At 41.2% G+C, this 21,998-nt stretch overlaps 1 protein-coding gene across 3 annotated transcripts; it reads right to left on the reverse strand.

The window, feature by feature from the left end:
* Window positions 1-867: 867 nt before the first annotated feature.
* Window positions 868-21,619, reverse strand: TSPAN19 (tetraspanin 19). 3 transcript variants are annotated; one of them, XM_006114020.4, is made up of 9 exons: window positions 21,400-21,619; window positions 20,367-20,451; window positions 20,202-20,274; window positions 18,166-18,296; window positions 12,229-12,303; window positions 8,062-8,172; window positions 4,696-4,839; window positions 2,564-2,647; window positions 868-1,886 (listed from the first exon to the last, which is right to left on the reverse strand). In XM_006114020.4, the coding sequence occupies exons 2-9, from the start codon at window positions 20,430-20,432 to the stop codon at window positions 1,812-1,814; spliced, it is 759 nt and encodes a 252-aa protein (XP_006114082.2). In that variant the 5' UTR covers window positions 20,433-20,451; window positions 21,400-21,619; the 3' UTR covers window positions 868-1,811. The 3 variants fall into 3 exon arrangements, with proteins under 3 accessions (XP_006114082.2, XP_025035947.2, XP_025035946.2); XM_025180162.2 differs by lacking the exon at window positions 8,062-8,172; XM_025180161.2 differs by lacking the exon at window positions 2,564-2,647.
* Between the last annotated feature and the right edge of the window lie 379 nt (window positions 21,620-21,998).

The following is a 21,998-nucleotide window of genomic DNA, read 5'->3' on the forward strand; positions in this document are numbered from 1 at the left end:
AGAGAATTTTCTGAAGCTGCTGTCTTACCCACTTGGATGGCTTGATTAACCATTGAGTCTGATGAATGTCTATTGCAAGCCACCCTTGCCCTGTAGCGCTTCCTCTTGATTTAATGTGGTGATGCAGGAACTCGTGGCCTCAGTTTCTCTTTTGTCAGCTCCTTCTAAACAATCCAGTTGGGTAAAAGACACATTTCTCATGCTAGGAGTTCTCCTTTATTAAAGCCAAATAAACTTTAAATAAAGTCTCTCTCCCCAGTTTCAGGGCTTGCATAGACCTCCACTTTGGGCCTCTGCTTTTCTGGGAGCACCTCTCCCTTAGGAGTACTTCTCCTTCTGTGAACAGCTCTCTGGCTATGACTACACTATAGTGATCTATCAGAAAAAGGTACGCAAATTTTTCGGAAGAGGTTTTTCCTAAATTTGGCTGTCTACTATTAGTCCAAATTTTGGGGAAAAATACCCTCTTTCAAAAGAGCCCTTCTTTCTCGTGGTAGGAGAAAGAGGGCGTCTACTCTTCCGCAAAAAAAAAAAAAAAAAAGCAGAAGAGCAGACGCGTTCCCTGGATGTGGCAGAGTTTTTCCAGTATCCCAGAAAAACCCCATAATGTAGACATAGGCTCTGCAACCATGCCCTGATGGCCTTTAATCATGTTGCCTAGATAGGCTTATTTCCCTTATATCAGCTCATCGTGAGTAACCTGGACTCAGACATTCCTTAAATTGGATCAGTGACCCCAGTAATAGTGCCCACGTTTCTTTCTGTTTTAGATATATTTGCTGATATAGTAACATACATAACATAACTCTTGTTGCATGTTGTTTTGGAGACTCAGAAAATTAGTATTCAGTTTCAGAATGTTGTGTAATGGTAGATTTTATTAATTACATTTTTATAATAGACTACTCAGACAAAGCTTAAAACTCGGTATGGATTTGTTATATAAAATACAGTTGTTAACTTATTTAATGAGAACACAGATACACAGAGATGCTGATGTACAGAGCCCTCACTTCCAGTCACTGGTCAGTGCAATTTTAGTTTCTCAGCAACTGTCTAGTCTAACTAAACTCAGAACTCAGGGTTGGGTTTTTTTTTTTAGTTGTATATGTTGCACTGTATTTGTATGGAACAGTGAATATGGAAAGACAGATAGACAGGTAGTGTTAATAAGAACACACAAGAGTATCACATCAGTGATGAGAAAGGTAGAGGTATATGGGCAGTTGGTAGAGCTGAAAGGGGATATACAATAAAAAAGCCTGGGAACCTACTGACTAAAGAATGACCAAATAATTAATTCAATACAGGCAGTCCCCGGGTTACGTACAAGATAGGGACTGTAGGTTTGTACTTAAGTTGAATTTGTACTTAAGTCAGAACTGGCGTCCAGATTCAGCTGTTGCTGAAATTGATCAGCGGCTGATTCCAGGAAGCCCAGGGCAGAGCAACTCTGCCTCGGGCTTCCTGTAGTCAGCCGCTGGTCAGTTTCAGCAGCGGCTGACTTGGGGATGCCTGGGGCAGAGCAGCTGGGTTGGTCCAGTAGCGCCGAGAAGCAGCGCTGCGGGACCAACCAGCAGCGCACCAGCTGCTCTACCACAGGGAGATGCGGAGCAAAGCCGCGGAGGATGCGGGAGGCGGGACTGCCCAGACGCGCCGCGGTCCCACCACCCAGGTCCTCCACAGCTTTGCTCCCCATCTCCCCGCCTGCATTCTCCGGGGCGAGAAAAGCCCCGTTCGTAAGTACGGATCCGACATAAGTTGGATCTGCATAACTCGGGGACTGCCTGTATAACAATATCAAAAATCTTTCATGATTCCATTAGTGAAATTTTATTCTTCTTGATGTTTTTGAACAGCAATACACTTAGTATGAACAGGAGAACCTGAAAAAAGGAAGAAAGATTGGGTTAAAAATTAAAGCAAGTCATAATCACTTATGCTCATTAATGTTTAAATTTAATCTGTTGCAGTTTGGAGGACAGATTCTGATTCCACCAATGCCAGCATAGACAGAATGACAGGAAGACAGACTAGAGCTGAGAATGCTAATGTAGAACTTGGAAGATCTGGACTCAGTTCTCTATCTCTTTCCTATGCCCAAGTGGAACCTTACATAGGCCACATGGTCTTTCTTTGCTTCAACTCCCTATATGTAAAATGGGAATAATAGCACTTCTGTACTTCACCAGCGTGTTCTGAGGATAAAGCCATAAAAGATTTTGAGGCACTGCAGGAATGAAGGATACATGATTACTTAACTACTTAAAATGTAAAAAATTGCCATAAACTTCACATGTCCCTAAAACACACCAAAGAAAGAGATAGTCTACAGCTGGGAACAGAAAAGCCCAAAAGTAAAATAATAAAATACCTGACAGAGAAAAGAGTCAAGCAGAATATACTTGCAGATAAAAAAAATGTGCTCATAGATCAATTCTTTAAGGGGATATATGTCAGGAGACCTGGATAAATCAATTCAGTCAGAATATGAAGTAGTCTGTACCACCACTCAGCACTTAATATTAATAATCTTCTTTTTTTTAAAATCAAATGCTCATACCTCTATAGTTAGCAGTGCAATATTAATTATGATTAAGGCCAATGTGTTGTTTTCAAACCATACATTAATATACTCGTCACATCCCTAGGTAAAAGCAAATGAAAAAGTATTAAATTAAGTATTTTGATTCCTGGATTCAAACTACATATTTATAACATGTTCCTGATCAAATTCTATGCAACAACTTTCTACCATGGTTTTAAGATTTTGATACTTACTCAGCAGAAGGCAATAATATTAGTGTGTAATGCTAAGAGTTTGGCCCAGCAAATTTTCAATTTATTTTAAATGTATAAGCACATGACTAAGGGTATGTCTAGTCTACAGAGCTTTTCTAGGATATCAGAGGTATCCCGGAAAACCTCTGCCATGTCCAAGGAATACGTCTGCTTTAAAAAAAAAAAAAAAAAAAAAATCAGAAAAGCAGATGCATTTTTTCGTCATCCTTGAAAACCTCATGCTACAAGGAAGAAAGGATGTTCCAAAAGAGAGTTTTTCCCTGACATTTGCTCCATGTAGGTGGTTTGCAATTTGTGTATCTCCTGACTTTTCTTTATAGTGTAGACATAGCCTAAATCAGTTACTTTTGCACTCAAAAGTTTTGGGACTAGTGGCTGATCTAAGGGCTTGTGCAGAAACATATTGATAAATCTTCATTCAAGCATCCAGTCACTCTACAACTGAATGCTTAAATGAGTATTTTCAGCTATTGCAAGTTTACTGTCATTCCCCACACATTATTCAACTCAAGATGGATTTAATGTCTTCTGGATCATTGTTAATGTTTATTTTTCCATTAACTTTTATATTTAATAAACTATTATAGAGATAACAAGCCGAAAAGTAAAAAAGAGACTTTGTTACTATGGTAAAAGGGTAACAGGCAGATCTCTCACTAATATAAACTTATAGTCTCCATGATTTTTCCTCAAACCCCATTCCCCGTTTTTGAATAACAGTGCATGTTCATATTCAGAAAACTGAATCTTAGAATAGGGTAAAGAATAAAGCTTATATAAATTAGGACTGCTCAAAGGTTTTCTGTGAAACTATTTTCCAACAGCATTCAGAAGAAGTTCTTGAACGGACTCATGGACAGACAGAGTGTTGCACATTTCTAAAATATATAGATAGATGTAGCTCTTTACTCCTGCTTTGTAATAATAGAAGGCTCTCCAATTTGATGGCCCTAGACAAGCTTGTCCCACTATTATAATTAGCTAGTTCTGAGCTATGGAGGTTCTAAGATGCTGCTTATTTTTCTGCTTGGGTTCTTTAATTCTGTAAAGTGAATGGAGATGTTTTGGTGAAAGATAACTCTTAAATAGATCACATGGTACAAATAACAATAATGATAACTGTATGTTGCCATTGCTTTGATGTTACATTCTCCCCCCCCCCTCCATTTCCTATTTCATAGATGTACTTGTACACAGCACAAAATGGTGGATAGCAACAAGTGCTGCACAAGCTTCTGGTAAATGTTCTCTTATGACTGATTCATTCTGTGGTGCTCCTAGCTCCTGTTATCCTGACTCTCCTCCTTGATCTAGACTAGAGTTTTCTGTGTGGCAGACTCCTAAACAGGAACTATCATGCCGGAAGCCTGTCCAGGAATGTCTTTGCTTTAACTATGATGATTGTTACTATTGTTTCACTTTTTTGTAAAGGCACTTATGGTGTTCCATAGGCTCTGGGACTCCTGGCAGGCTCCTGCTCAGTCCTTTCCCTACCAGAAGTGGGGGCAAAGCCACTTGAGGCAGCTTGCCTATCCATTCCTTGCCAAGAGTGGGGGGGAACCACCTGGGCTTCTCATCACAACTCCCAGCCAGAAATGGGGTCCAGCCGCCACAACTTTCCCTTTGTACATGGTACAGGCATCCAGGCTTCTCACTCTAACTCCAAGCCAGGAACGGGAACTTTTTTATCTGCTCCACAGATAGTAGCAGGGTCAAGCAGCCACTCACCTCTCCAGAGGAGTAGAGGCAGCTGGACTAGAACTGTCCCGCTTTCTTGTCAGTTTCATAGCTTCTACCCTACTTTGGCCTAACGGTGTAGTGTAGACCAGCCCTTAGTTTTGAAAGCTGGCTACTGTGTTCACTCAGGTAAAACAAAGATTGGTTATTCTTTACCTTACTGTACACTTCATTCCCTGGGGCATCACAAAACCATTCCTTCCTATTAGACTTTATACATGAACATGGGACCTGATCTGCATGTTCTTTATTTTCATTCTTTTTCCAGTCTGTAGAATTGTGTCTGCCACAACATTCCAGCTAGAAAAAAAAAAAAGATCCTGTCAACTTTAATGCCAAAACAAATAAAAAATTAATTTGTGCCCCCAAAGTAGGCAGAATTATAATACAAGAATAAGTAGTAGTGTCAGTGATGTAATTCAATCCTTTAAAATATGGTTTATGTTGTCTCATCCTTCTCTATCTTATAAGAATCCAAACTCTTCCAAAACTGCCTTTGCATGTATTTGTAATATACAATGGTATGTATAATATATGCATTTTACAAGTATAGTAAGAGAGGAATATGTTCTTAAAATATATATTTGAAAGGAATTTCTATTTGAAAGGGTCATGATAGAACTAATAAAAATGTAAATTGGAAATGTTATTATAGTGTTTTTATTCCAGGCAAATGCCAAACATTTTGGCCTTCACACACAGCCTTCATCAAGGCATAAATGTGAGTTAAGAAAGCATTCATTTTACACATTGTTGTTTATGCCGTCTAGAATTAGAGGCACCACGTTGACAACAGACCAGGGCACACTGAAATACTACCAGGAAGAAAAGAGAAAAATCTGTAAAAAATAGCAAAGGAAATGGAATGCATTTCCATAATTAGGGCTAGATATTTAAGGAGTACAAGTCTAATTTAGACACCTTAATAAGAGCAAAATGTCCCAAAACACTCACACTGAGCAGCTCTTATGGTGACACTTATGGTAAAAATGTTAAGAGCTTAGTTCCCAACATGCTGCGTGCTTTAGAAAATCTATCCATTTATGTTCATACCTAGGTAAGAATGGAAAGCTGGCTATGTTTAGATTGCAGGCTTCTTTTGGAAGCTTTTCCAGAAGAGATCTTCTGGAAAAACTTCTTTTAAAAGAGAGCTTCCACACAACAAAATCACATTGAAAAAGCAATCTGCTTTTTCGAAAGATATCATCCATTCAGCATGGACGCTATCTAGCATTTAACCTGTGATTTCTATGGATGGAGTGGCCGCCAAGGCACCTGTGCATTTTCTTCTTTCTTTCCTCTTTTTTCAAAAGAACTCCCTCTTCCACATCCACACACGCCTTTTTTCCAAAAGAGCTCGTTCAGAAAAAGGCTTCTTCCTTGTAGAAAGAGGTTTACTACTGTCAGAAATAACCCTGTGTTCTTCTGACTTTGTCGAAAGAACGCAATTGCAGTGTGGATGGATGTGTAATTTTTCCAGAAAAATGGCCGTTTTTCTGGAAAAACTCTGCAATGTAGAAATACCTTCTTTTGAAAATAAGGCCCTCATTGTAGCGTTAGCACTTCACAAAAATATAACTACAGGCAGTCCCCGGGTTACGTACAAGACAGGGACTGTAGATTTGTTCTCAAGTTGAATCTGTATGTAAGTCGGAACTGGCATCCAGATTCAGCCGCTGCTGAAACTGATCAGTTTCAACAGCTGCTGAATCTGGATGCAAGTTCTGACTTACATACAGATTCAACTTAAGAACCCCAGGCTCCGCGGCTTTGCTCTGCTCTGCTCCCCGTCCCCCTGGTCTACAGACCAGGGGGACAGGGAGCAAAGCGGCGGAACACGCGGGCAGCGGACAGCCCAGACGCGTCTGGGCTGTCTGCTGCCCATGTGTTCTGCCGCTTTGCTCCCCGTCCCCCTGGTCTGCAGACCAGGGGGACGGGGAGCAAAGCAGAGCAAAGCCGCGGAGCACGCGGGCAGCGGACAGCCCAGACGCGTCTGGGCTGTCCGCTGCCTGCGTGTTCCGCCGCTTTGCTTCCTCTCCCTGGTCTGCTGGACATAAGTCGGATCCGCATAACTCGGGGACTGCCTGTACTAGCACAAAATCACATGGGTCAACTCCTCAGGCATCCTTCCCACCATCTGAATATCAGTAGTAGATCTGTTTGGAAAGCTGAATTTCTGTTCCAGGTGAAATTCCAACATTTCAACATTTTTTTTTTATCCTAAAACAGTATGAAAAATCAAAATATTTTAAAAAAATTAAAAAAAAATTAAAGAACAGACAGTTCTGGAAAAAATCAATTTGGAAATGGCTGTACAATATTTTGGTAATTTTTGAAATTTCATATTGATTGAAAAGATTTCAGATTTAAATGCCAATTCAAAAGGAAATATCCTCTTTAGAATTTTCCAATTGAAAAAATCAATTTAGTCAAAAATAACATTTCCCTAATTCCTGCATGAATTTAAGTGAAAACCCATATTTTGCTGGGGAAATGTATCAGTCAAAAACCTATGAAATCTTAGGTTGTGGCTGGGTTTTTCTAACAATTGTTGATGATGTCACACAAAAGCTGAAAGCAGAGCTGGGAATGCTGCCTTATTTTATGATGATGTCACACCACTAGCTGTTGCTGAAAATCAGGACTTAGCAAGAACAGATTTTCAGAGAATGTTTGTTTTTAAAAGTATCTGCAGAACAAAGGAAATTGTAATTCACCACTGTGAATTATTTGGGATCCTAAATTATTGCTTATCATATGTAAAAAACAGTTCACCTTTTGAGCAATTTATCTCATGGAAAATGATGCTGCTATGAAGAACTTCTCACAAAGGAAACTGTTTATGCCTCACTCTGTAATGAAAATGTTTATGAATTCTAGAAGTATGTGGGGCTAACGTATGGCCTTAAGTTGCCTCCAGCAGTCAGTACTGGTGAAGAGAAATATAGCACTAGCAGGTGTTTTTACATGTGCTTGGACAGAATAATGATGAGTATGGTATAATGCTTTGGAGAGGTAGGCTTTGTCCCTGAGGAAGGAAATCTGAATGCTGCCACTGTGTGATCCAGATATACCTTCTTACAGGATACACTATTCACTCCTCTCCATGGTAGGCCATTTTCACTAGATGCCGTGCATGGGTTCAGGCCACAGATATCTCCTTTGCACATCTTTTATGGCTTTTTGCATTGGCCACGGCACTAGAGATTTTTGCCCTTATGCTCAGGGGCCAGTGGCCTACAGTGGCTGAGATTGTGTCTGCCCCTGTACAGAGTGGCAAAGCAAGAGTGGAGTGGCGTCCTTTTGCCCTTCTGCAGACCTAGCCCAATCAAGCCCATAGACTCCCAAGTTTTCAGTTAAACTGCGGGGAATATATTTTCTTATATCTGACCCAAGCAACCATGATAAATAAACCTATAGCTAAATAGTTTTTTCAGTGACTGATTTTTGACACAGACTTTCCATGTGATAAAAGAGGGTGGAACATTTTTTGGGGTGATGATTTTTCAATTTTCTGCTTACAGTTTCCTGCACAGCATGCAGAATATACCACTCATGTTCTCTTCCAGTCAGATTTTTGTTCCCATAGTTAGAAATTACTTCATCAATTCTGTCATTCCACATAGTCTGGACCTGTTAATACAGAGCATTGGCAATATATATTGGCAATATAAACTGCCCACAATACTGCGTTATTAGTATGACTGAATTCAGGGCCTCATGCTAAGCACTATACAAACATGTAGTGAGAATCAGTCCTTGGGCTAAAGAGCTTCAATCAAAATAGATAACATAGGCAAAGGATGTGAGGGAAAACAGAAGCAAAGTCTATTGAAATGAGTAGTCAGAGATCACATAGCAGGTCAAATGTAGAGCCAGGATCATCTCGATCTCCAAACTCCCACAACAGTGTCCTATCCACTTGACCATGCTGCCTCTCCTAATTATGTCTCCTTAGAATTCTGATGCAAGAACATGCATGTCAGCAGCATTTTGTATATTCTGGTTTCATGAAAAGGCTCAGGGACCTGAAACCTGGACATTTCTATTGTGGAATGAGGCCCTCGATGCTTCCATTTTTGGAAAGAGGATTCAGCACTCTTTGTTTTGCTTTTACTGATACGCTACTTCCCCCCAAGGGCCACCTGTGAGACGTGTTGCTCTGGCCTCTTTACAATATGCGTGAGCAGCTGCAGCCATGGGAGCCAAAGAAAAGAAGAAAGCAGAAATGCGAAGATGAAAAAAGCGACCCATTGTAACAGCAGCCTCTAGGGCAGTGGACTGATATATCAAAGGAAAAATGCAGTTGCACAGAGGTCATGAGTAATAGTGACATGCTGTAGGTCATGGAAACATTTCATTGCAATGCAAGCAAATGCTAAGTCTCTCTCTCTGCCACCTCATGCCAATTAGCCAACTCATTCTGCAGACACAGCTGGAAGCCCTGCACTGTGAAGGATGGCATGTTAGTCTAATGAATTATAATGCCATACCACCATTATAGTTAAGGTTGAGATTCAATTGTGGTTGGTTTACTGCTATCTTTAAAATAACACACACACAAACACCTGATTCCAGAATATATCCTATCTGCTCAAATATTCCAGTACAGAAAATTATTCTAGTGCTGGCAGAACTCAGTCAGTATTAATTTTCTTGTTAAGAAGCAAATTCTGGTGTCAGAGAGAGAGTCAGAGGCAGCAGAAGTGATGCAGTTCTACTTTACAGTGTGGGAATAGGAGCTGGCTTTGGAAAACCCACACAAGAGCCTACAGCCTCCCTCTCCCTTCCCTCGTCCCTACCTGGTGCATTCTGAGCCTAGCTTTGAAAGGACTCTTGTTTGCATTCCCATGCAATAGATTTTAACATTAGGGAGTAGAGCCAGGAGAAGGAAGAGTTAGAACTGCTGTACAGGACCATGAATTACTGCCATCCGTACAGCAGCAGTGCTGAAATGAAGTGCATAAACTACTATATGATGGTAAAAAGAAACAGTGGAGTACCGGGCCAATGGTATTGCACAATCTGTAGCCACTGAGTTAAAGGTCGCAAGAAACCTTTAATTTTTCCCCTCCCCAGCTGTTTTGTGTAGAAGTAGGCATGCACTACTTCGAAGCCTGTCTCCAAAACAGGGTTCTCAGATGTAGACTGCAAGCCATAGTGCCTCTCTGCAGCCTAGGTTTAGGCACCTATGCTTCTGAGAAGGGCAAAACGTAGGTCACATTCAGCTCCTCAGCATCTGGTAGAGTACCTTCGGTAGTTCCTTGCCTATCATGCTTGTATTTGTGAATTCTATTTTCAGGTACCTATCTCCCACTGTGCATCATAAAGAAGCTTATATGCCTAACACAGTATTTTGTGGATTCCAGTGATTTTCAAGGGACCTAAAAGTTAAGTGTTGCAAAATTTATGGATGCAATATCTAAATCCGCTATGAATCAGTGATCCAGTAAGTTTAGGTGCCTTCAGGTTTAGACTGCAGTTGAGCAGGGGTTTTGTGGATTGAAGGGGTATCTAAATCTGGGACTTGAGTGCCTAAGTCTCTCTGTGGAGCTGGGCCATAGTCATCATAAAGAATTTTTCGTTCACAGACATGCATTTAATGTAGAACCTAAGCTGACAAATAGTGTAATTAATTCATACATTTTATGTCAGGGTAAAAATAACTGTTGCTATAAATTACAAAATAGACACAACTGTTACACAGTGATTAATTAGATCATTCATGTTAATAAAGCTCATTACATAAGCTAATTATAGCATAATTCTTTTACCATTGTTTAAAAATGAATTAATTCCTTAACAGGCAAGAGAATTTTGCAAACTATCTAGAAGTAGTGGTACTAACATAGTATGTATTACCTATACTTCTTATATTTCACAAAAGTCAATACCTTCTGTCATATGAACTACTTTAGGATCATCTCATCTAACATTGTTCCATATTTTCCCCCACCGACTCATGATCTTGCAGAAACTTGTGCTCTATGTGGTCTTTAAGTCAGCCTATATGTTCCGTTTAAATTGGGATAATACAAGCAGAACCATAGATCTACATTCATTGTTTGCACAGTCTTTGCCTGGACAGTGGTATAAAATACTTAGTACAGGGTAGCCTGCCCCTTTAAGGGCCAGTAGGCACTCTTAAGTTAACCCCATCCCACTTCACCTGTGCTGGGTATTGGATTTAGAAGGAAGGAAGCTCAACTGTGGGAAGCTGGCTAGAGAAAAATTTATTAATCAGGTAGAGTCTAAGGAGTGGCTGTTCATGAAAGATCAGGGAGCAACTCAAAAGAGTCCAGGAGGGCTGAGGTGGAAATGAACCTGGGAAGGGTAAAAATTGAAAGGGCAGGCAGAAGGAAAGAAGAGAGACCCCATGGGAAGGAGAGACTGTGGCGAAGGTTTCCGGTTTTGGATTGGATTCCATGGAAAGGGGCGAATTCTTGTTGATGGCTTGGCTGGAGGGCAAAGTCACTCAGGAAGTCAGTGGCAGGGTGAGAGCAAGCTGAAGATTGTGCAGAGAAACTGGGAAACTGGGATAGAAGTTCTACATCTGCTGTCAGGGACGGCCCGGGGCTATAGGCGGATTCGGCTGCCGCCTAGGGCGCTGCCACCCGGGGTGCCCGCCGATGACATCAGTCCATTGACGGCCCTGCAGGCAGGGGCGCCAATTGCGCGCTCCACCTGGGGCACCATTTGCCGCAGCCGGCCTTGAGCTGCTCCTGTCTGCTGGTCTTACTGCAGGGGGTTCTCTGGCATAGTGAGTCATGTAACAATACCTATGATTTTCTAATAGTACTGATGCTGCTGGCTTGTAGTGTGATAAGTTGAATCTTATGAGAAAAGGCCCCTCAGCAGTAGTTAGAGGTTTGCCATGGATCTCCACCCTTTTGTCTCTTCCCTTCCACTTCTTGATCCAGTAGTGGAGTCATTGTGGAGTTACAGGAATGCAGTGCCCCGCCCCCAATTCTGGGGGAGGGGGTCTCATCCAAGCTAGCTGATGGCTGGAAAGGCAGCAAGTGAGCCTTCTCCCAGTCTAGCACTATAGCTGGCTGACATCTCCTAAATGAAGATATCAATAGGAAGTGATCACAGAGAAAGGTGGAGGGAAGCTGATACCTACTCAACCCACATTCACAAGCACCTATATCATTTCCTATACAACATTATCACAATTCTTGTATTTCCTTCTAGCTCCCCCTCAGCAAATCTATTGGTGCTACTGCTGATGATAATCTCCTTGGCGCCTGCACAGATGGTGACTATAGGGCAGTGGTTCCCAACCTTTTCCAGATGGGGGCCCATTTTGACAACTCAGAAAGACTTGGTGACCCAAGGCAATTCAAAAACCGGGGAGGGGGGCGAGAGCAGAGCCATTTGGGGAGACACTTGGTGGCCCTTCTGAAATGTAATGGCAACCCATATTTGGGTTCCGACCCATAGGTTGGGAAACTCTACTATAGGGAGAGTCAATGGAAGAGGGATGGGGAATTAATATGCATGAGAATCTTCCAAGTCTTCCTGGATTCCAAGTTGCTCTGTGTCCTCAATGTGTCGGCATGACCAGACTTGGGCATAGAAAGTCCACTGCAGAGATCCCATCTTGGGGTATAATGTATCTCTGTAGCCCATAGGGATCAACCCTTAATAACTGTGTCAGCATACCTATGAGATAGAAAGTTTACATACCTCTTCTTTTCTTAAATATATCAGAACTGGAATTGCAGCTTGGAGACCAAGCAGAAGAGTTATGAGTCCCAGATACTAAAAAAGACAAATACAGTAAATAGATACATAAAATTAATGTACTATAGAACACTGCATGGACAACTGCTTAATGAACTGAGATCTGACCAATCATGCTTATTATTTAAATGTATTCCAATAAAAAAAGGAAATCTCTTCCTATAGAAGCAATTGGAGAGCACCGTACATTGCTATCACTGCTGCTGCCATTCAGGATCAGGACATGTCTATATGGACAGCACTGCAGCACCACAGCTGTACCAAATATGCAAACACATCTGGTGAAAATGCTGTATGCTGAGAGGAGAGAGCTCTCCCATCTGCATGGAAAACCACCTCTGTGAGCAGAAGTTATGTCACTGAGTGAAGCTCTCCTGCTGACGTGAGAGCTTACATTGGTATAACTTATGTCACTCATGGGGCAGAATGTTCACACCCCTCAGCAACATGGCATAAGCTGTAGTATAGACATAGCCTTAAATATAAACTAAGACATAATTTGCTGATGCTAAATTTAAAGAAGAAGCTGCAACTTTTATTGAAATAATGACTGAAAGTTACTGGGAGGAAGCATCTCCTGACCCATGTTAAGAATGGGAATCATAATTACACAATAGTTAGAGTAAATAGGAAAGCATTGTGAAACCAGGTAAAATCCAGGCTCCTTTGAAGTGAATTATTATTTATTGATATTATCATAACAGTTATTAGCCTCAGATATGGCTCAGGATTCCACTATGCTAGGCACTATACAAATGTAGAATTAAAAAGACATAAAAACAATTATACTGGACCAGACCAACAATCCATCTAGTTCTCTATCCTGCCTTCTGATAGTGGCTGATGACAGGCACTTCAGAAGGACTGGACAAGAGTGATCAATCCCGTGTTGTCAATGCCCAGATTGTGGCAACCAGAGGCTAGGAACACCTGGAGAATGGGGTTGCATCCCTGATCATCCTGGTTAATAGTCATAGGTGAATTTATCCTCCATTAACTTAACTATTTTGTTTTTACACCTCACTATAATTTTGGCTTTCACATTATCCTTTGGAAACGATTGCCACAGATTGACTGCACTGCATGAAGAAGTAGTTGCTTGTGTTTGTTTTAGACTTGCTGCGTATTAATTTCACTGTGTGATCCCTGGTTCTTCTATTATGTGAAGGATTAAAACAAAACATGCTTCCTTATTCACTTTCTCCACAACATTGATAATTTTACAGACCTCTATCATATTCCTCCTTAGTTATTTTTCCAAGCTGAAAAAGCCCAGTCCTTTAAAATCTTCTCTCATGGAAGCTATTCTATACCCTTGATCATTTACTCTTTCTTTTTACCTTTTCTAGATTTATTTCATTTCAGATTTATTTCATCTTGAAAGCATTTACCTGAAACCAGGTAAAATAATTTTATAATGCATAGTTGGGATTACATTTTCCAGTGTGCATTACTTTGCATTCATCATCACGGAATTTCATCTGCCATTTTGTTACTCAGTCACCCAGTTCAGTGAGATCCCTGTGTAATATTTCACAGATCATCAGACTTATTTTGAGTAATTTTGTATCATCAGCAAAATTTCCAGATGATACAAAATTACTCATTTCACGGTTACCTCTTTTTTCCAGATAATTTATTAATATATTGAATAGCACTGGTCTCAGTACAGATCCTCAGGGGACACCACTATTTCCTCCTCTCCACTTGGAAAAGTGACCATTAATTCCTACCATTTGTTTCCTGTCCTTTAAACAATTATACATCCATGAGTGGACCTTCCCCTCATTTATTTGTTTAAAAGCCTTTGTTGAGGGACTTTGACAAAGATTTTCTGAAAGTCCAAGTACACTAGTAGTGGGCAACCTGCAGCCCATGGTCTGCATGTGACCCACTGAGGTTCCACATGTGGCTCACGCACACCCCATCTGTCCCTTGTACCTCTTACATACTGGGGCACTGGAGCCCACACTTCCTACTCCTCTCCCTCCTTCCCAATACTTTTGGAGCTCCATGAATCGGCTGATTTGTGCTCAGTCCCCACTACTTCCCCTCTTTTCCATAGCTTGAATGACACGAATCTGCTACTGAAAGTAAGTAACAAAAATAAAATATTGTGAGAATTTAAAATTATAGCCCAATAAGAGTTACATTGATGTGTGTCTTGCCGTTAATTTCAATGGGAGCAACAAATACCAAATATGAGTACTAGCTATAACCAAAAAACCTCTTAATCATACTGGGTATTTCCATAATGTAGCTGTTTTATAGCCATTTGTGTCTTCAAAATATAATCTATATATCGTGAAACACTTCATATTTCATGTGATATAGAAACAATAGATGAAATCTGGTCCCATCCACTGTAGTTAATGGGAGTTTTCCTATTGACTTCAGTGGGGCCAGGATTTCAACCAGAATAATTTTATCCACAATGCTTCCAGCAATAGGTATAAAAACCACAAAACTGGGACATGATTCTGCAGGCCTGAGTCACACAAACTTCTTGCTGATTTACTAGAGAGTGATACATGAGTAATATCTGCATAATCAGCCCCCAAGGCAAGATTTCACATTTTAAGGAGATTTGCCAAGATACTTTCTTCACATATCCTTTACTAGCTATTTGTCTTGTGATCCCCTGAGTTACATGATATTGTCACTACTCTGAGACTGGATGAGTCTCAACATGTGAAGAGTTTTTAAGATGGCCACATAAAACATTTCAGTGGCAATACTTTTGCTGATATTTCTCTATATGAGTATCTAAAACACTCGTAGCTGTGACATTTTTCTCTGCTTCAAATATCTAATAAGCCCTTGTATGCATTTCTGCTTATGTGCAAAGCTGTGTTGAAAATATTGCTTATTCATAGATCATAAAACAAAAAAGGACCACTGTGAACATCTAGTCTAATCTCCAGTAATACATAGGCCTTTGAGCTTAAGGTCCATAAAGTTCAAAAAGTATGTTGCAGTGCTACACGTGTTGTTAGTAAATGTGTATCTGTTTTATTTTTCCTTTTCACTTCCAGCTGTTTTTCTTCTGTCTATTGGACCAGCTGATTTTGTATTTCTTAGGTCTAATTCTAAAATTGTGCAGCCAGCCTGTCAAGGAAGACCCTTGGAAGATTGCACACACTGGTAAGTGAGTCAACAATGTTCTTCTGATTCAACTTGTGATCCGTTGACCCATGAGGGACTGCAGACTACGCCTAAGTGATCAGTGAAAGGCTGTTACCTTGAACAGTGGTTTTCAGTCTGTGATCCGCAGACCCCTGAGGATCCATAGACTATGTTTGAGATTTCCAAAGGGGTTCACACCTCCAGTTGAAATTTTTTAGGGTCAGCAAGAGAGAAAGATTACAAACCACTGCCTTAGAGGGACAGAACTTTTACCAGCCTAAAAAGAAGATGCTATTGAAGGAGCTGAGGAATATGGATGGAAACACTCCCAGGCTGAAAATCTGGTTATACCTGGGAAGATACCTTGCTCAGGATAAAAGTATATGAGAAGGAGGGTGGTAGTATTTAATTTACAACCTTCAAATCCGAACACTGTACAGGCAGTCCCTGGGTTACGTACAAGATAGGGACTGTAGGTTTGTTCTTAAGTTGAATCTGTATGTAAGTCGGAACTGGCGTCCAGATTCAGCCGCTGCTGAAACTGACCGCCAGTTCTGACTTACATACAGAATCAACTTAAGAACCCCAGGCGTCCCCAAGTCAGCTGCTGCTGAAACTGATCAGCAGCTGATTCCAGGAAGCCCGGGGCAGAGCAACTCTGCCTCAGGCTTCCTGTAGTCAGCGCTGGTCAGTTTCAGCAGAAGCTGACTTGGGGACACCTGGGGCAGAGCAGCTGGGGTGCTGCCGGGTTGGTCCAGTAGTGCCCAGAGTGGCGCTGCAGGACCAATCGGCAGCGCCCCAGCTGCTCTGCCCCAGGGTCCAAAACAAAAGCCTGGTCTGCTGTGGGGGGGGCACATTAGCTGCACCCCCCCCAGCAGACCAGGGACACGGGGAGCAGAGCCGCAGCGGCAGCGGGGTGCCGCGCCTCTGAGGCTTTGCTCTGGCAAAGTCTCAGAGGCGCAGGACCCCGCCGTGGCTGCCGCTTCAGTCCCGGTGCCTGTGGTCTGCTGGGGACCGTCCCCAGCAAACCACAGGCACCCGGACTGAAGCGGCAGCAGCGGCGGGTTTCCGCGCTTCTGAGGCTTTGCTCTGGCAAAGTCTCAGAAGCGCGGGAACCCGCCCGGTGCCCCTGGTCTGCTGGAGACGCTCTCCAGCAGACCAGGGGCACCAGAGCAGCTTACGAACGGGGCTTTCTCGCCCTGGAGCTCGCAGGTAGCAATCCGCCACCTCGACCTCCGGGGCGAGAAAGCCCCGTTCGTAAGTGCGGATCCGACATAAGTCGGATCCGCGTAAGTCGGGGACTGCCTGTACTCACAATATCAACATCAATTGATATTCACTTTTCACAGGTATGGATGACTATATCAGGACCAAAGCAAGGGAGAATCAGGCCCTAAATAATTAGCTGTCGTAGGGTTGGCCCTTCTAATCACCCACTTCCAGAATGCAGGTTGTATGGCAGAGCTGCCTCAACTTTTCCTCTTGTGCACCCTTCTCCACCAGCAATGGAAACTACCCATAGCCCCCTCCACACTCATTACTGCACCATTGGCTCTGCAATGGAGCTTGGGCTGAATGTTGAACTGGAGGCAGAACTGGGGATAGGGATAAGAGCAGAGTTGTCCTGGGGACATGAGGGCAGAACTGGTCTGGGAACACAGCAGGGTTGGGTGTCATTCCCTTCCTGCTCCCCCCAAGGGAGGCTGGCCTGGGCCCCAAGATTCACCCCCTGAATGTTCTGAATCATCCCCTAAGAGGGGTAGGCCCAACAGTTTGGGAATTACTGTTATACGGGATGGTAAATATTTCAATTACTCTTTCTCTTCCTATGCTTGCTAGTGAGCACTCTCTGCTCAGCCTGTCCCTGATCAGTCAAACTGTAAGCCTGCCTTGTGAAATCTGCTGTGCAGCAACAAGCGCTTCATCTCGTCCATCAAATCACTGGACTAAAGAAAGCTGACTCCACTGAGCACCACAGCTTACTAGGCAGGCAGACTATTGCCAGCAGTAGCACTGGTTTAGAGTGAAATATGCGATTGCCCTCTTGAAGTTTTGTCTGAGGAAAAGGGCACTTTTTCTTGAACACTTCCAAAAGCACAGGGAATACAGCATGCAATTGTATTTCCAATTTACAACTGAAGACAGCACCAAGTATGAGTTATAGTCAACCAAATAATCTATTAAAATAACTTGGCCTGATAGCAAAACTGGCAACTCATTTTTTCCCCAGTATTGTCACTGCTAGGTAAACCTATATTGTTAAGAGGGTAGCAAGATGTACAGCATGCTGTAATTCCATAAGGTGTTGCTGTAAGTGGATCTCTGTAGGAATTTTTCTGATTTCCTTTACAGTCTGAAACTATAAAGAACTTTTACAAATTGCTTCAGGAGCTAGAGGCAGTTTTGTCCAGAAAAGAGCTTACTACCTAGTGGATAAAATTTGCAATTTTCCAACATTTTTAAACCCATATGCTTAATGCTCACTAGTACTGTGACTTGATAAAAGCAATTTGCTGCAACTTATTCTCATCTGCTAATGTCTTCTTTTATGCCATAAGTCTCCTCACATCATGGGCTCTCATCGTATGGTCACCTTCCTTATCTATTTCTACAGAGTTTCACGCATGACTCTAGCAGTTGGGTAGAAAATAAATAATAATAATATTGGGACCCTCTATTCCTGTAGTATGTTCATTGGCTGTGCTTTGTAAGTTAACATCTTAAATACAGGGTCATTTACAAGGCTGTACTTACCAGAATTAGTAACCATCTGATTTCTTTAAAGCTTCCTAGGAATCCAAAAAATGATATAAAACCAATGATCGATCCAACACCAACCAACATAAAAGAAATGTATGTTACCAAGTGGTTCTCATCTGTGAAAGCTGAAACAAAATTAATTCTTAACATGCCGTTTTTTCTTGCTAACTTGCATTTACAAAACTCTGCCATTAAAACTTCTTCATTTTTAGAAATGCATTGTGCCAACTTTTTGAAAGCCATTGTTGAACAGACAGAATTAGTGAAGTCACCAAATGAAGTTATTACCTCCACTGCTAGATCCAGCTGAAGAGACAGAGATCTTTCTTGTGATATTTCACTAACTCCCATTACTGTGAAGAGGAGATATACATTCACACAAAAAATGGTTGTATTTTTGGGACTTCAGTGTGAACCACAATACAATGCATTCTGGGACACCAAGAGTTGTCCAGCGGCACATTGGAAGTAAATAAGGTTATATTAAAAAGAGTTATATAACAGTTCATCATTAAATTGGAAGATACTCACCTGCTTACAGGTTTGTTGTGCATTCAAAATTCAAGTTAGATTCCTAAACCTATTGGACACTGGTCCAGTTCTCCTTAATTGGAGGATCAGACTTCCATTTATATTTTATCATCTTTGCAGAGATGAGAAGATGGTTGTGATTCCACCTCTTCCTCTGCTCTCCACACTGCCAAAATGTCTCTAATGGCTAGATGAGTTGTGGTCCTTGGCACACAAATGGCTCTTAAATGCATGACTCCTCCCAGATGGGACAGATCCCTCTCTCAAGAAGTAATTCTGAGGGAGAGTTCAGGACTGTGGGTATGCTTCCTTCCTGTGGATAGAAGGCCAAATGGCTGGTGCAACCAAATACCAGCAGCAGGAGGGGAGCTGCCGCTATACTCTTTTGCAGAAAGTTTTGCCATTTTGCTCTTTAACTGAGCTTGTTCTTGTGTCATTATTGTGGCGACTCTGCCTAGCTGTGCCAATCCAAGGTCACAATGCTTTTCAGGGGCAGCTGGCTTTCTTCCTCCCTCTTAGATCTCTAGGGATAGCCATTCTCTTCCCCAAAAACTGACATGGGGAAAGACAAATAAAGTGAACTCTTTTTCTTCCCTTCTTCCATGTCTAAAAGAAAGATTTTTGAAGTTGCTCTGTGACCTTCTAATCACCTCAGGTTGATGTCTGGAAAGTCCCTTCCCTCACATTCTTCCCTTACTGCAGAAGTGGTAGTTCTCCTCCCAAGCTACACGGGAAATGGCTTGTGGACCCTGGAAGATCTTTTCTATGATTATAGGTAGAACTGGGAGAGTGGCTCAGGCCTGTTCTATACCTAATATTTAGGTTGACCTAGCTATGTTGACTACCATTACACCCTGGCTATGTCTACGCTGGCATGATTTTCCGGCAATGCTTTTAATGGAAAAGATTTCTGTCAAAAGCATTTCCGGAAAAGCGTGTCTAGATTGGCAGGATGCTTTTCTGGAAAAGCACATTTTCCAGAAAAGCATCCGTGGCCAATCTAGACGCGCTTTTCCGCAAAAAAGCCCCGATTGTCATTTTCGTGATCGGGGCTTTTTGCGGAAAACACTGGCCCTTTTCCGGAACAGTTTTCCGGAAAAAGACTTTTGCCCGAATGGGAGCAGCATAGTTTTTCCGGAAAAGCACTGATGATTTTACATTAGATCCTCAGTGCTTTTCCGGAAATTCAAGCAGCCAGTGTAGACAGCTGGCAAGTTTTTCCGGAAAAGCAGCTGATTTTAGTTTTGGTATAGAAACCACAAGGTTGATGGAAGAATACTTCTTCCATTGCTGTTCTCAGTGTCAATCCTACAATTGTCTTTCTCCAACTTTGATAACAGATTTGTCCAGTGAGAGGACATAAATTACAGAAAAAAAAATATGGTGAATTTTAATCCAATACTGCCATCTTGTGAAGAAATCCTATAATTATATCTGTTGTTAGATTCTATAACTTTTGCTAGTCATGGAGTGCAGAAAAAAAATCTATTTATACTCACATAAAACAGCGAATAAATGGTCTCTGTCAAATAGAAGCCATATGCCAAACGTCATAAGCAAAAAACCTAAAACCTGAAAACAATAAGATTTTTAAAAATGTGAATAGTTGCTGAATAATATTTACTAAGTTATTTAACTTTTTAAAATGAAGTCAGAATTCTTACCAAGAAAATTCCATTGAAGATGTTTAGAAAGTATTTGAGGATTAATATTGTGTGTCTCAGTTTCATTCTTTCTGTTTAATGGGTTCTGAAAATATAATTATTCATTCAGCGTAAATCATTAATTCAATATAAACAATAGGATAAGTAACTGCTTAAGTATATGTTTGAGTACAGTTCTAGAAGTGTAAATATTTACTACTGCTACTCTGAGTTACAAAGTAGCTGGATCACAGAGGTGTCAAGATGGCTGACAAGTCATAGCTACAGTCACTCACTTTTTTATTACTTTTTTTTAAAACATTTTTATAGCTGTGGTCAGTCTCACTTTTTTTTCAGTCTTTCTGCATCTGAAAAGACTTTTGGGGCCAGGAGGGATGAAGGTGAGTGTGTCAAATTGTCAGTTACGGTACTGCCTGCTCTACATTTACACAGCACCACTGTGATCCAAAGAATTGTACCCAATTAACAGTTTACTGTACAGACCAGTATAATGAAAGATATTGATTAATAAGCATATAATATAAAACACAATTAATTTTTGCTTTACTTGACAACACAGTTATGCTGTGCATTAGGAATCTTTACTAGCTAAACGTTATACTTTTCACCATTCTAAGCTTCTTAAAACGGCTGCCTTTTGATTTGTTTAATTCTATATTACAAAAACAAGTACACAATGGATAATGGCTGTTACACTGCCCCGGATTAGATTCCATTACTCTTAAAATAATGCACTATGTATTCATAATGAATTAAATCTCATCAGACTTTTTCACATCTATAATTTAATCAAATACTCTCAGGAAAACAATACTAATGGATACATGTTATCTGACAAACGTGGACATGAAATAGTCAACAATTTGTGGAGCAATAAATTATTGCATTTTAGTATGTCAGAGTTAAAATTGTTTAGACACCACATTTCAGTCTTTGTAAAACTGATTGTCTGAAAGGTAAAAATAGTGCTATTCTCACAGAAGCATTTAAAGTAGTTATCTTATTAAAATACAAGAAACAAGAAAATCCTTACCAGTGCTGAGTATTTCACTCTCAGCAATCTAGGGAGCACTACCATATAGTGGCCTAAACTAATTTCCTTACTCCATCTTAAATATATGTTTACTAATTCTTTTGTTGATAATATTTTACTTCCTTGTTACAGAAGACAACCATGAACAAAACTCTACAGGTGTTTCTTTTCAGTGTTGAAATAAGTTGTTTGCTTTAATTACCATGAGCACAATGAGTAAGTCCATGTCTTCACTACAGGGACTAGTGTTGACACAGCCTACTCCAAATGAAGGGGCTTTCCCATTAGTGCAGGAATACTCTATTTTGAGAAATGGCAGTTCGGTTGACAGAAGAGGTCTTGCATTGACCTAGCTGTGTCTACACGTGGGGTGAGATTATTTTTTTTCCACACCTGAGCAATGTGGTTTTGCCACCCTAAATGTGAAGTGAACCTCAGGCCACACTCAGGTACCGGAAGGTAAATGTCACTAAATATTCTTCAGGGACAGAACTAATTCCAAGGCTCTGATTGATTCTTTATAAGATCTCATGACCGACCGCCAGACCCGGCTCATGACGGGAGCGGGGGGCGCCTACTCATGATCCGGTGTATAGACA

This window comes from Pelodiscus sinensis, chromosome 1 (genome assembly GCF_049634645.1).
Source record: "Pelodiscus sinensis isolate JC-2024 chromosome 1, ASM4963464v1, whole genome shotgun sequence".
Lineage (NCBI taxonomy): Eukaryota > Metazoa > Chordata > Testudines > Trionychidae > Pelodiscus > Pelodiscus sinensis.